We start from the raw sequence: 14254 nt of genomic DNA, 5'->3' as shown, positions 1-14254 counted from the left end.
AAATGATCCCCTAACATTGCCATAGAAGGCAATGCAATGTATCAATTAGTTTAAACAATTCCCAAAACAAAAACATAGTAGATGTTAGCATTGTATTCCTACTTGGATTAATGATAACAATTCAGTAGCTTTAACTTTCTGTAATTGTACTCTTTATTTGTCTATTTTGTCCACCAAACATAAACTATATGTGGTTTTAATAGTAAGAAGTATAGTTCTTAAAACTTCTCAAGCCTTGGCCTTGTTGTCAGTGTCATATTTAACACTGAGAACTCTGTTCCAGTTGGCAGAGCGTCTCTCATCATGTGGGATGGACTAAACCTGTCCAATGGCAGCTATTTCAGCAGCCGAAGTTATTGAAGGATCACAACATTTTATCCAGACAGGGTCAAGCTGTGGATAAAGACGCTTCAGGGGAAACAGAAGTGATTTCCTAATACTCACAGTTGGCCAGAGGTGAGTTTTCTATAACAAAATAATTCTGTTTCAGGCATGTTGTTGATGGATATCACATGGATGTTTAAATAGACAAAACATATTTTCGATTTGCATTGGAAATCTTATTAAAGTAAGAGTATGTACAGTTAGTATAATCAGGAACATTTAAAGACTCAAAAGTAAAAGTGCCCAATGTAGAGAGATGGCGCTGTGACACCTTTACAATGTTTATTTTGTATAACCACTGTTACAAAACTCAAAATGAATGATAAACTAATTAAAAAAGGAAAATACGCAAATCCACATTAGTGAAGCCGCCAACTATAAATGTTTGATGTTTAAATTATTCAAATAGTTTTCTTTCAAATGAAAAATTCTCATCTCTATTTGTACAAAGTCACATATTTCGTTTTATTTATAACATAAACTCTTCATTCTTCTTAAATGTGGTGGACGAGAAGCAGAAAGTGGCATGAAAAAGTATACTTAATATTAAATACTTGGCTACTGTGATATATTCGATCACTATAAGTAGCATGAAATGAGAAATTAAACAGCTTATACTAAAACAGAAAATTAAACATCAATCCACCAACATTATTACACAGTACATATTTTGTCAAAACATCCAGATTCTTTTGACTTTTTTTCTTAGATGCTTCTTGTCAGTAATACAGTCAGAGCGGCAGTTGACTGTTGACACAGTTGGTTCAGTCATCTGATGCTAAAGGCCTCTGCTTGTGACTGAGATCAGACTCAGTGGTTTCACAGCCATCACTGCTATCAAAGTGGGGCTTGTTTCTGGACATCATGAAAACATCAACCACAATTTTCCTAGAAATAAAACAGCAGGAGTTTTAGACTCAAGCCACTAATTGATGACTGGAGACTGAAGTTTAACTTAAGCACTGACGTCTCATGACTTCTCTTGGACTGAGCCTTCTGACCTGAAAATCAGCTAATTCAACACTTAATTATCATGTTCCACTTCCATGTTTTATCTAACAGCATCCAATCAAGTCACAGGATAGAACCATGAAGAACTGTTAGTGAACTCCAGTAGAAAAATATACCAAAGATGATTTCCTTCCTTCCAAAAACTATGCCATACATGGTCAACAAAAAGCAAACAGCAGTAATTGAATGTGTATGTTTAAGATGAAATTACATTTGGTGATAAACACATGATGATCTATTTTGGACTGCAAACCAAATTTGAAAGTTATTTTCTTCAGGTGACCTTTTTTTGGGGATGTTTTCATTTTGTATACAGTACTGCTGAAGGTGGACAGGAAAAGGGGGGGTGGGGGGTGATATGCAGCAAAGGGCAGCATTCAGATTCAAAGTAGTCAGCTACTTAAGGTCTCTTTATATCAAAAGGAGCCTTTGTACAAGTGTCACCAACAGGTGAGCTAAAGGGCACCCGGGACTTGTCAGTCTTGACTTGGGACTTGACTGCAGAGACTTGAGACTTACTTTTGACTTTCAAAACAATGACTTGGTTCTGCCTCTGCAAAACAGTTCTTGATGGGAATTTTACTTAAAGTGAAATATGGACAAAATCCATTGTGATCATTTTCATTATGTCTTTACAGTAAATCATACTTGTGGTGGCATAAAATGTGGTTTTTATCAACTGTTCCAGGTTAACTCTGTACTAATCTGCTTTTCCAAAAAATAAATGTACTCTCTTTTTTTATGTTTAGATTTCATGGGTCATAAGAGTGATATGCGTTCAGGAGATGGAGAACCTTCAGCTCGAATGTTTGGGGCGCTGCTGGGGCTCCAGGATGCTGTTGTCACGTGGATGTCACGCGCCCGTCAGAGAGTTATTCAGGGATTTACTGTGTTCTCCATTGTCTTTCTGCTCCTCTGGATTTCAGCCTTTTTATATGGCAGCTTCTACTACTCTTACATGCCCATGGCGGCCTTTTCCACACCTGTGCACTATCACTACAGGTGTGTATGTCATATCTTGTCCAGCTGCATCAGACTGTAATTTATGTTTAATTTATGTTATGTTTTGTAATTTTATCTTTCTGGCTTTCCCATGTTTGTCTACAGGACGGACTGTGAATCTCCTGCCTCTTTTCTATGCTCTTATCCAATGGCCAACATCTCTCTGATGAGGAATAAGAAACATGTATGTATGAATTTGCTGTGCATCAATCTGTGTATTTGTATCTATCTCTTCTCCCATGAGTGTTACCTTTTCAAATTGTACATTCAGGTGCTGACATTTGGCCAGGCCTATCAGATGTCTCTGCAGCTGGACATGCCTGATTCTCCGACCAATCAGGAGTTGGGGATGTTCATGATCAAGACTACCTGTTTCTCTGGGAAAGGAGGGCAGGTTGCCTCCTCTGCTCGCTCTGTGAGTTGTTGATTTGTTCATCTCCAAATGTGTGCCTTAAATCAAATAATGCTTCATTGTTAGTTCATGCTCAATGATTCACTTTTGCATTGCTGTGTGTTTCTCAGGCAAGACTACTGCTGTCCGCGTCAAGCTCTCGCTTTGTGAGTACAGCGCTGACGCACATTAACCTTTAATCACTCAGCCTGTTCAGATTAGACTGCTTGTGCTTGCTGCAACAGAATGTGATCTCAGTGTTCAGGTGATGATAGAGATGTCCACACAAACATGTGAATGATTTTTAAATGAAATACATCATACATATATCTTATGTGTAAAGTATGCTATTATTCCTTTAAATCAGCTATTCTCCTTCACCAAAGGTACTGCCGGATATTTGCAACCCAGTTCTTTTTTTTCTCTATTGTTTGTCAAGTTTTGTTTAGTTGCTATTTATTTGGGAATGTGGTCCTTACAGCAGCTTAAGATCCTCTGACTTAAATTACTCGATTACTCGGCAACCTGCCCTCCTTACTCGATTGAGTGTTTACAAAAAGAAACCAGTACTACTTATTTTGAAGCCTCAAACTTTAGTAAAGAGGTGTTGATATGGTATTTTTACTAAAGCTGCATTTTTGGTTGTTTTTGCATAATGTGTTTTGAATTTTATGTATATAGAAACACAAAATAGTCTATTTGAAAGACCTTTCAGTCACATGCAATGCCAGAATGAGGCCTAAAACTAGAACTGAGACAACACAAAAAGTTTAAAACAGAAGAACTTTACAGAACTATTGTATTACACTTTATAACACTGTACAAGGGGGAGTCCACTGAGATCAGCCTTTTGTCAACGCTTATTAAACATTAAACATAACCAAATAATTGAGTTATATGCAAAGGTAAAGGTTTTGCATGTGTGTTTACTGTATGTCCATATGGGACGAGCTATTCATATGTTAATAGCAATGAATAAAAGTTCTAAGATTTCTGGTCTGATATGTATGTGATAAATAGATGATAGATACAGGCTCTTATTTTATGTAATCTGATTGAGTAATCCTAATTAAATGTAATCTGTTACAGACTGAAATAATGTATTGACAGTACTATGTCTGTATGACTGTGTTGCCCTGCGGTTTAGAGCATGCTCCGGTACCGCTCAGAGCTGCTGAGGTCTCTGAGCACGCTGCTGTTCCTGCCGGCCTTTCTGACCGGAGTCTCTGAGCAGAAACAAGTGCTGGAGGTGGAGCTCTTCTCAGACTACACGGACGACCCAGTGAGTCCTGGACTGCTTCATCGACGTGTTAAAATGTGTCATGTGTTTTGTTGACTCAAAAGTTTGCCTTCATGTGTATAGTATCTCCCATCGGTCACGGCCGTCATTGAGATCATCTCCAACAAAGTGCAGATCTACTCATCCCAGCTCAACGTACATGCCCACTTCACTGGTATAAGGTAACATCTGTACCATGTTTTAATTTAGATCTGATGTTAAATATCTGATGATGAAACAAGAAGAAAAACAGAGGAACAGTCACAGTAACCCCCACCCCAGTCACATATATTAATTTAGATTTAGAGGGTTGGAGAGATGGAGAAGATGCCTCCCTCATCTTGAATATAATGGAAGTGATCGTCACTTGGCCATTGCCGTTCAAAACCCCAAAGACATATGAAAAACTCAGCAGCTCCATTTGCAACATCAAAGAAGGACAAATATTAAGACATGATACAAGGAAAACAAACATTTAACATAACATCACGATCACTGAAGAAGAGCATGCTGACCCTCTAACGTACATTAGACTTCATGCAGGAACTCTTTTATCTACTAAACTGCACCTGCTTACAATGGAGCACTACTGTCTGGTTCCTGCATGTGTCAAAAATATAAAATCCTTTCTGCACGTCTGAATAAAAAGTATACAACATATGATATAATAATACAAGTTATAATGACTTCTATCTTTGTATTCTCTATTAGATATTTGTTGTTCAACTTCCCTCTCCTCTCAGCCCTGGTGGGCGTGTCCAGTAACTTTGTCTTCCTCAGTCTCCTCTTCGTCCTCAGCTATGTGAAGCTGCTGTTGAAAGAGGATTGGGCACCAGTGCAGGTGAGAGAAGAGCCGTTAGTGCAGACACGTAACTGCAGCTGCAGCCCTGCACACTTCATGAGTTTGCTGTTCCATGATAACGTGAAATATATTCCTCTCGGGTGTTGTGTCTCAGCCTCAACGAGCTCTGAGTGCATGTTCTTCTGCTTGTTTACAGCTCAGAACAGATGGCGGTCGGAACATCAACCAAGAGGAGCACAGCAATGCTGCTGGAGGTACAAAAAAACACACTGAGAGAATTTCAATGTTTTTTAAAGTTATTTGCCTAAGACACTTGATAATGACTAAAATAATGGATCCCTCGGTAGGTACAGCAGAGCTGGTGGGTCCACGACGAATGTGAGCGGAGAGAGGCCCCATCTGCACTGTTGCAACAACCCAGAGCTGCAGAACAGACAGCTTCAACCTCAGATTTAAATACGATTCGGAGGCCTTTCAAGGATAATGAGAAAGTGTAGTGAGCGATAACAAGATGTAATGGTGAATACTTGAGACGGCTGGAAATGACTCAGAAAGCACCCACAGACTTCTGAAGCTCTGTGTTTGTCTCACACTCTTTCAGCACTGTTTCAAGTCTCTCAATGTTAGTGCCTTTGTTAATACTCTGCACCTCAAACTTTGGATTATTAGTTCAATCAAAAGAAAATGTTCAACAATATTCAATAATTCGATAAGACATTAGAAAGTAAATAGGTATAATGATACATACAGACAAAAACATGAAATTGTGAAATAATCTGATTATAACCCTGAATTGTTATTTCTATGGAAATACTATATTCCCTTTAGCTGTAGCTGTATGAAATGCCAGATTGTAAAGCTGTTTAATGTTTAATGTAAAGACATGCCGACTAACATATTTCTCTAAGTTCTTAAAACCTGCTCACTGTTTTTTTTTTCTAACTGAGTAGTCCACCTCACAAATACTGTGAAGTTAAGTTATTTCAATAAGGTTTGTGTGAAAAGGATCTTGCTTAACTGAATGACAACTATGATGACAATCCAAATTTTCACAATAGAAATATTAGAGTAATAAAAGCAGATGATGTTAAATGTTTTAAAACTTCTTAAAACCTGTTTTTCGTTACTTGATCAAAATGCACAAAGATATCAAACCTGTTTTTGCCTCTTTCTACTTCAAAAAATATATGAACACAGATTTAGTTATGTGAGTTATTAAGTAATGGCTGCAAATGATTTCTTAAGTGTACATTCTGTTAAACTGTTGCAATAAAACCTTTACAAAAATGTTTCATCAGGCTTTTGTTTGAATATTTTCAGAGAATACTGCCTCTAAACAGTTAACACACAAAGTGCACTCTCATTATTGGAGGACACGTTATAGTATTTCCATCCTGCTATCTGACGTAGTGTCGATCCTGGATGTCCTCTTGAAGCTTTGGAAACTTAATGACGTCACTGCATGCAAAACTTTGCACCACCAGTGAGAATGAGAGAGAGATGTAGCTCACTGACGGTCACAGTGCTTTCTAACAGGTGGCAGACACAGGTAAGGTAAGTTATCCACATGCAGTTCTATATTTCCATTTGTGTAATTTGAAGAAAGCTTAGAAATATTGCTGTGGAGGTGTTAAACTGGAGTTTAGACTTGTAAATGAATTTCCTCAAACACATTCAAAACTGTGTATCTTTCCCTGTTTTTGTATAAGCACGTGTTCATGGAGTAGGCGCACACCTACGCTCTCACACTGGACCGTGAGATGGATGTGATGACGGATGATAACTACATGGAGGGGATGGAGATGGAGACGGAGAACAAGCCAACAATGGATACTGACTTTTCTTCAGATAAGACGTACCAACATCTGACAATTAGAGAAGGGACTTCCAGTAGCTGCAGGAGGGTCAAAGTGAGATCCAGACCCAGACTTCAGTCCACAAAGAGCTTCCCCCCTTACAATCAGTGCATTGGGGGACTCGGAGAGGACGGGGATGGAGACGATGAGCTCAGTCAGTCGAGCGACATGATGAGGGAAGACAGGAATGAGGTCTGTCAAGGCACAGAAAGAAACATTGAATCGATCCCAAGATGCGCAAGGGATGAAGTAAAGGAACAATGGAGGATGAGGAGGAAGGAAAGGGTGGGGGGCCGTGGTGAAGTTGATACAGATGGATTGGAGAGGTGGAGTGGGAATAGAAGAGTGGAAGAGAAGAGCGAGTGTGAGGATAAGGAGATGGAAGGGGGCACAAACAGCAAGTGGCAACACTGCAGAGGTAGAAACTGTAGTTTTGAGATTGAAGAAGTGGATGAAGAGAGGAAGACATCGTCAGAGGGGGAGAACGAGGGGAGCGGGGAGACCCAAGAGAGGAGGGATGGAGAGGCCGAGGAGCTGATAGGAATCAAAGAGGGCTCCACAACACATCAGTGGTCCTCCCCACATCCAATCCTTTCCAAGCTTCTGCACTCCTCCTCCTCCACCTCCTCCAGCTCCTCCATCAACTTCTCCTCAGCAGAGAGCGATGAGGTCTTCAGTGAAGGAGAGGATGTTGGCTCAAAGAGGAGGGCCTTCAGGAAGGTGAGATGCAGTTTCACACGTTGTCTTGCATCTGCTAGCTCAGACTATGCACTTTCCATGGCGATGGCTTAATACAACTACATTTCTCAACTGTCATTCACACCTGTGGTCCTGCTGATTTGCATCGGCTTGAAAGAGGACTTTGACAAAAGTCGGATTTGAATGGTGTTTGCATGCCTGGCTCTGGCTGCCGTAGATAGGACAGTAGAGGAAAGCGGGCAGTGGGAGTAGGAGGAGGGAGTAGATCTTCTCAGTATTTAGCATTGTTGTACATAGTAAGCCTCGACTAAATAAAAGAGCACTATATAAGAAGGTGAACTAAGCATATATAGCATATAATGTAGACATTGTGTGAAAGGGACTCCACTAAGCATGCTCTGGTCTACCTTTGCTTCCCTTGTTTATTTAGTTTTTCTTTGGTGTGCCTGGTGGCAGCTGCTTTGTGTATATACAAAACAGATCATAACTGTTGAGGTATGCGCTGTTGGTAAAAGCCAAACACACAGACAGACACTGCGCTAACACTTTTAGACGGGCACAAAGGACTTTATAGGTGTTTGTACCATACAGAGTGAGCTTTCAGTTATTTAAATGGTCACAGTTGCAAAAGCACAGGTGTAAATAATTAAATGAGTGATGGTTCCAGAAATGAAGGCTGCTTCAGTTTCAAGGTCCTGTTATTGTTCATGCTGGGTTACTGTCATATCTTCCTGGAACAATATAAATAGAACATAGCCATTATTGACCTGTATTTTTACTACTAAGACAAATCAAAATATCTTCTTTGAGGTAGACCTGCGTGTAGACCTTTGGTTGTCACCTATTTGATACAGCATATAAGCTGCCTATACAAATCAAAATTACCATATTGTAAAGCTGGAATTAAAGATGTGATCAGGTTATCAGAATCAGAATCAGAATACCTTTATTAGTCCCACAGAGTGGACATTTGCATCGTTACAGCAGGAAAGAGCCACAGACAGTGAACCTGCCTGAGGACCACAGATGGAAATGAGCTATTAGCTATAATCTGGCATATTGCATCTCTTCTCTTTGCTGAGATTAATGCTTTTGTATGCATGGTCCTTCTATAAATAAATGCAAAATAACAGCTTAATGTTACATATGTTAAAAAAAAGTACTAAGTTGTGATACATAACCTTATCCTTTACTATGTGACTTGAATCTAATTGTAATTTGTCTCAAATCAGGGCTGATTTTAGGTAATTATTTTTAATAATTAGATAACCAAACCATGATTGTTTTTATAGCCCACTGTCTCCTCACTAAATCAAGTTCCTGGTTCAGCCTGGAGCCTTTCAACTTGCATGCAGATGTTCAGGTTTAGATGAACTCTGAACTGCCTGCAGGGGGATGTGTTTCTCTGTGTTCTTTACCCCTGTGGCCTTGCCAAAGGTCTAATCTTCCTCTTCAAAAACAATGCATACTAGAAAAGGCTTTTCTACCTGTTGGCCTTGCATGAAGACTCAAACATAATCTGCTCTTCTTTTGGGCCTCAGAGCCGCTCCTGGAAGACCTACCTGACCATGATGCACTGGTCTCTGCGGCGGCAGGGCTCCTGGGTCCAGCTGGCTGGACATCAAGGCATGTTCATCCAAAACAGACACATGCAGGCACTCAGAAACTACTTTGTTCAAGTTTAGAGATAAATATGAGAGCGATCAGACCACTTAAATTCACTTAAATGGTGTAGATTCATGCTGTGATGGTTATCTCACTGTGCATACATCACTGCTGCTGTTTTAACAGACTTTGTCATAGTTCATCCACCATGCACCAACACATTTAATCATGTCAACCATCTCTGAGTAAAGGTTTCTCATCTAATAAGAAGGTTTGTTCAATTTAAAAAAGGAAAAAACACAACAAATGATGTTATCGGCCTTCTTGTTTTATTAAACACATGTGGATAGCTAATATTCCTAATGGTTGTCTCTGCTTCCCTTGGTACTGTCATCACCAGGTAACTTCCAGCTGAGTGAGGGAGGGGAGGTGTTGAAACTGTACTGTGAAGTGGAGGCAAAGTGTCTGGACTCCCTGATGAGAGATGCGCTGAGACCCTTCGTCCCGCAGTACCACGGCTGCGTCACCAGAGGGGAGCACTGCTACATCCGCCTGGAGGACCTGCTGAGCGGCCTGAGGAGACCTGTCATCATGGACTGCAAGATGGGAGTGAGGTAGGCTAGAGAGTAAATATTTATTTTGACCAGCAGCGACTACATGGACGAAATCATAGAATAGACAGCGAGACATGGAAAAGGCACTACCATCTCTTCTAAGTAGGAGCAGATTTTGATATGCTTTGCCTTGGTTTTGTAGTTTTTTTGTGTCTGTCTAGTTTTGCCCCTTCTAGACATTTGTGTCTCTTCGGAGGCAGGTGCTTAGCATCTCCTGGTCGTAATACATTTTCTTTCTTATTGGTACATGTCTACCAGTGACATTTTAGGCCCATGTCCTTATGCCTGGTAAAGTTGCTCATTGGTGACCACAACAGTCTTGCAGGCATTTCATTCGATATTGTAGAAAATAGTTAGTTAAGATCAAATGAGGGTCTGAGTGGTGGAAGCAAAGCAGTGTGTTTTTAAATACATTACAGTTTCTTTCTCAGGACATACCAGGAGGAGGAGTTGGCAAAAACCCAGACCAAGGTCACCCTACGGAGTGACATGTACCAGAAGATGGTGAAAGTAGACCCTTCCGCTCCATCAGTGGAGGAACACGAACAGAAAGCGGTGACCAAGAGTCGGTACCTTCAGTGGAGGGATACCACCAACTCTACGTCCACGCTGGGCTTCAGGATAGAGGGCATCATGGTAGGACTATTTATGAAAAAATTGCCATTCACCTGGATTGTTCTTATCAAGTGATGTCTGTGCTGCTGTGCTTATTTTCTGTGTGACTCAGATGGAGGATGGCAGTGTCCAAAGGGATTTTAGGAAAATTCTGACTTTAGCTAAGGTCACTGAGGCAATGCTCTACTTCACCCGGAGTCAGCTGGATATCCTGGTCAGTTTTGTCTGTCTGTCTGTCTGTCTGTCTGTCTGTCTGTCTGTCTGTCTGTCTGTCTGTCTGTCAGTCTGGCTGGCTGGCTGGCTGGCTGGCTGGCTGGCTGGCTGTCCGTTAAACACTAGTTACATTTCCAGTGTCGCTTCTTGACCTCTATTATGTTGTTTGTAGTTGTAGTTGTAAAATTATATTCTTCCCAATTTACGTTTCCTTTTGTACGTTAATCCTTTACCCTGTGATGTATCTGTGTCTGCTAAATCTCACCTCTGCCCATGTGTGCACTCAGAAAGCGTATCACTCCAGACTCCTGGCCCTGAGCGAAGCCCTGAAGAATTCACTGTTTTTCAGGAGCCATGAGGTTGGTTTCGAGACAATTAATATATCATAAATTTCCGCCTTAAATCAAATTGATAAAAATTGATCTGAATCAACGCTTTCTTAATCTTCTTTGCTTGTTTATAGTCAACCAACTTGTTTTCATTTTTTACCTTTATTATATACATAATGTGTTTCTATTATATTCATCCTTTTCAAGCTATCATTTTGTAAAACAGGCTTAAGGCAGTGTCCTTATATGTAGGCTATGTCCTTGTTCATTTATCTATGCTGATTATACAATTTAATTTGTTTATTATCAGTTGTTTAAACATTTGTTAACCTCGATGTTAAGTGCCTGAGGCTCCTTGAAAACAAGATATCTGAAGTCTCAAGGGGGTCCATCTTCTTATTACATAATTAAATAAATAAAGGATTTATCTGTTTGACCTGATCAGGTGATTGGCAGCTCGCTCCTCTTTGTCCACGACCACAGCAGCAAGGCCAGCGTGTGGATGATAGACTTTGGGAAGACGACCCCTTTGCCTGACAGGCTTGAGCTCCGACACAACATCCCATGGGCCGAGGGGAGCCGGGAAGACGGCTACCTCATCGGTCTGACGTCCCTCATCACTTCTCTGAGCCAGGCCATCAGTGTGGCCTCCTCTCAGCAGGAGGACAACTGCGGAGAAGAGCAGAGTGTTGCATGAAGTACACTGAGAGATGTGGGGGTAACCAACTCCCACTAAAAAACACTTATATTCAGGATCAGATGGATACATCACTGCTGTTACACTTTGAACTGTTGCATTGTTAGATTCTCTATCTGGAAGACGCACAGCAGGGGAGGATTTGTTTATGGGGGGATCTTCCTCAAAGGCAGGGGAAGAGGACTGACGGCGTATTATTTAGATAATATCAATAGAAATGTAATGTGGTTGTCTTGCAATTGTACATCTGGCATGTACCGTAAAAGTAGAGACAGTGTTTAAATACCTTTTCTCCTTTTTTGTTTCCTTTTTTAATATTTGTAAAGGACCAAATACTGTCAACAAAAATAAATACTAAATGCATTGATAAACAAGAAGATTTTGCTTTATTTAAACATTTTAATTATTTAGCCTTATCACGCAGCTAAAATGTTTATTTTTCCTCTTAAAGGCGTACAAAAAAGACATAGTTATAGTTAATTTAACTTATATTAGACATATAAGACAGTCCAAGCTAATCGAAATGAACAAATCATGACACTATCCGGTCTTTTTCCATATAACTAAAGCTGCAACAAACAACTGTTGTTATTATTGATTACTATTGATTAACTCATTGAGTAACCTGCTTACAATTTTATAGATTAGTCAATTCACATTTTGGTAAATAAAAAGTGTATATCCCAGTTTCTCAAAGATCAAAATGAAATCAAATTAAACGTCTTGATTAGTCAGTCTATAGATATTTAGTTATACATTATATAAAACAAAGAAAACAGGAACTCTTCATATTTGAGAGGCTGAAAAAAGGACTTCAAAGGATTTATCGAATAGACCCAAGTTAACATGCTTAATCTGTGATGATTGATAGAATGAGACAAAAACGTATAATCATGTGGAATCAACATGGGTGGGGAAAAACCAAGATATAAAAAGTATTTACCATATACAGAAATAATCATTTTACTCATGGTCTAGGTTTGCTCCCACAAATGGGAAATTGTCTTCTATGACTTTATTCTGCAACTATAATAGGTATCATGTATGTGAATACAAAGTGAGAAGCCCTCTCTGAATGTGTCCGAGAACAGATGAGCGGACGGGTATGTTCCAGGATGTAGAGACACTGAGCCCACAATAGTGGCACAAAGCCCAGACCTGGCAGCAGACAGGGGGAGATTTAAGAGGCCAGGTGCCTGAAGCCGGGACCAATGTGTATCCGGCCAACTCAGAATACCCGAGCAAATACAATGATCTGATGGGGTTACCTCAACCTGAGGGCGTCAGGGAGTGGGAGGATGCAGCCTAAAATGAAATAAATGAATCTGTTCAAAGCCATCCTTTGTTATATTCCAGACAGAGCTAACCATTTGCTTGCCTTTGTCCTCACTGACCCACACAGGATGCCATAAAACAAACTGATCTCATACTGCTCTGGTTGGTAGTCATAATTAATAAAAATAGGTGAACAGTTTCCTTTACATGGGGTCCCACTTTGTAGAGTAATATGTTTCTGATATGCAATTGTAAAATAAAACATACAAATACATTAAAATAAATTTAATTACCAAACATATAGTATATCTATACATGGGTGACATATCCCACTCTTTAAGTATCAATATGAATGAATATTTCAATGTATTTGCAGACAATCAGATTAGTATAAAAAACATAATGGAATGGTACCTAATAACAAGATTGATATGATTAGATTAAATGAATTTGGAGATACATGTGTACTCGATTCAATCACACCACAAAACATTGCTAAATCTAACTAAAACATAAACTCCAGAAGTGATACTAAAAGAAAAGCCGTTTTGGAGCCGCAGTATTTGTGAAAACTTAATTCTATTTGTGAAAACACAAAAAAGGGAGATTTCAGTGCTTTTTTTACATGTAGACCACATTAGACCAGGTCCTGATCTGAAACTACTAGACCTAGACTCATCAAATCTGGACTGGATTATCCCAGAGGGTCTAAAGATTCTTTATAACACAGTTTTAGATTTGTGAAACCTTTATTTTATTTGTGAAAATACAAACAAGGGAAGATTTCAGTGCTTTTTTCGCATCCTGACCACATTAGACCAGGTCCTGATCTGAAACCACTAGACCTAGACTCATCAAATCTGGACTGGATTATCCCAAGGAGTCTAAAGATTCTTTATAACACCGTTTCAGATTTAGTGAAACCTTTATTCTATTTGTGAAAATAAAAACAGGGAGATTTTGCAGCTTTTTAAAAGCTAGACCACATTAGACCAGGTCCTGATCTAAAACCACTAGACCTACGCTCATCAAATCTGGATTGGATTATCCCAGAGGGTCTAAAGATTCTTTATAACACAGTTTCAGATTTGTGAAACCTTTATTCTATTTGTGAAAATACAAACAAGGGAGATTTCAGTGCTTTTTTCGCATCCTGACCACATTAGACCAGGTCCTGATCTAAAACCACTAGACTCAGACTCATCAAATCTGGACTGGATTATCCCACAGAGGCTAAAGATTCTTTATAACACAGTTTCAGATTTGTGAAACCTTTATTCTATAAAACCTTATCTTAATTCCAAGGGCAGCGGCCAGTGCAGCTGACATTAATACACCTCTGTGCTGCTCACATGCTGAAGTTGATTGNAAGGAGGGCAAAACAGTACAAAAATAATAGTTTTGTCTCCTTTATCAACTTCAGCATGTGAGCAGCACAGAGGTGTATTACTGTCAGCTGCACTGACCGCTGCCCTTGGAATT

General features: G+C 39.7%; 2 protein-coding genes across 3 annotated transcripts; both read left to right on the top strand.

Moving 5' to 3' along the window:
- The first annotated feature begins 369 nt into the window (after positions 1 to 369).
- LOC104955888 (BSCL2 lipid droplet biogenesis associated, seipin) lies at positions 370 to 6161 on the top strand. Of its 2 annotated transcripts, XM_010783281.1 has the most exons (10): positions 370 to 456; positions 2145 to 2397; positions 2503 to 2581; positions 2669 to 2812; positions 2920 to 2955; positions 3936 to 4070; positions 4152 to 4249; positions 4779 to 4908; positions 5066 to 5123; positions 5217 to 6161. In XM_010783281.1, the coding sequence occupies exons 2-10, from the start codon at positions 2150 to 2152 to the stop codon at positions 5249 to 5251; spliced, it is 963 nt and encodes a 320-aa protein (XP_010781583.1). In that variant the 5' UTR covers positions 370 to 456; positions 2145 to 2149; the 3' UTR covers positions 5252 to 6161. The 2 variants fall into 2 exon arrangements, with proteins under 2 accessions (XP_010781583.1, XP_010781584.1); XM_010783282.1 differs by lacking the exon at positions 2920 to 2955.
- A 197-nt stretch (positions 6162 to 6358) lies between these two features.
- LOC104955893 (inositol-trisphosphate 3-kinase A) lies at positions 6359 to 11876 on the top strand. The gene is made up of 8 exons (XM_010783290.1): positions 6359 to 6418; positions 6597 to 7445; positions 8966 to 9050; positions 9430 to 9643; positions 10075 to 10279; positions 10371 to 10472; positions 10759 to 10830; positions 11246 to 11876. The coding sequence occupies exons 1-8, from the start codon at positions 6359 to 6361 to the stop codon at positions 11495 to 11497; spliced, it is 1839 nt and encodes a 612-aa protein (XP_010781592.1). The 3' UTR covers positions 11498 to 11876.
- Positions 11877 to 14254: the final 2378 nt, after the last annotated feature.

Source organism: Notothenia coriiceps, unplaced genomic scaffold (assembly GCF_000735185.1).
Source record: "Notothenia coriiceps isolate Sejong01 unplaced genomic scaffold, NC01 NC01_scaffold00024957, whole genome shotgun sequence".
NCBI classification, from domain to species: domain Eukaryota; kingdom Metazoa; phylum Chordata; class Actinopteri; order Perciformes; family Nototheniidae; genus Notothenia; species Notothenia coriiceps.
Note: the sequence above shows the minus strand (reverse complement) of the source record. Positions and strands in the feature narration are given on the sequence as shown.

Excerpts from the sequence above, each read along its gene's own strand:
- LOC104955888 (XM_010783281.1), top strand. The coding sequence starts at position 2,150 with ATGGGTCATAAGAGTGATATGCGTTCAGGAGATGGAGAACCTTCAGCT. Across the intron at positions 2,582-2,668 it reads TGATGAGGAATAAGAAACAT|GTGCTGACATTTGGCCAGGC; the intron begins GTATGTATGAAT and ends TTGTACATTCAG. Across the intron at positions 4,909-5,065 it reads AGGATTGGGCACCAGTGCAG|CTCAGAACAGATGGCGGTCG; the intron begins GTGAGAGAAGAG and ends GCTTGTTTACAG.
- LOC104955893 (XM_010783290.1), top strand. The coding sequence starts at position 6,359 with ATGAGAGAGAGATGTAGCTCACTGACGGTCACAGTGCTTTCTAACAGG. Across the intron at positions 10,280-10,370 it reads TCAGGATAGAGGGCATCATG|ATGGAGGATGGCAGTGTCCA; the intron begins GTAGGACTATTT and ends TGTGTGACTCAG. Across the intron at positions 10,831-11,245 it reads TGTTTTTCAGGAGCCATGAG|GTGATTGGCAGCTCGCTCCT; the intron begins GTTGGTTTCGAG and ends TGACCTGATCAG.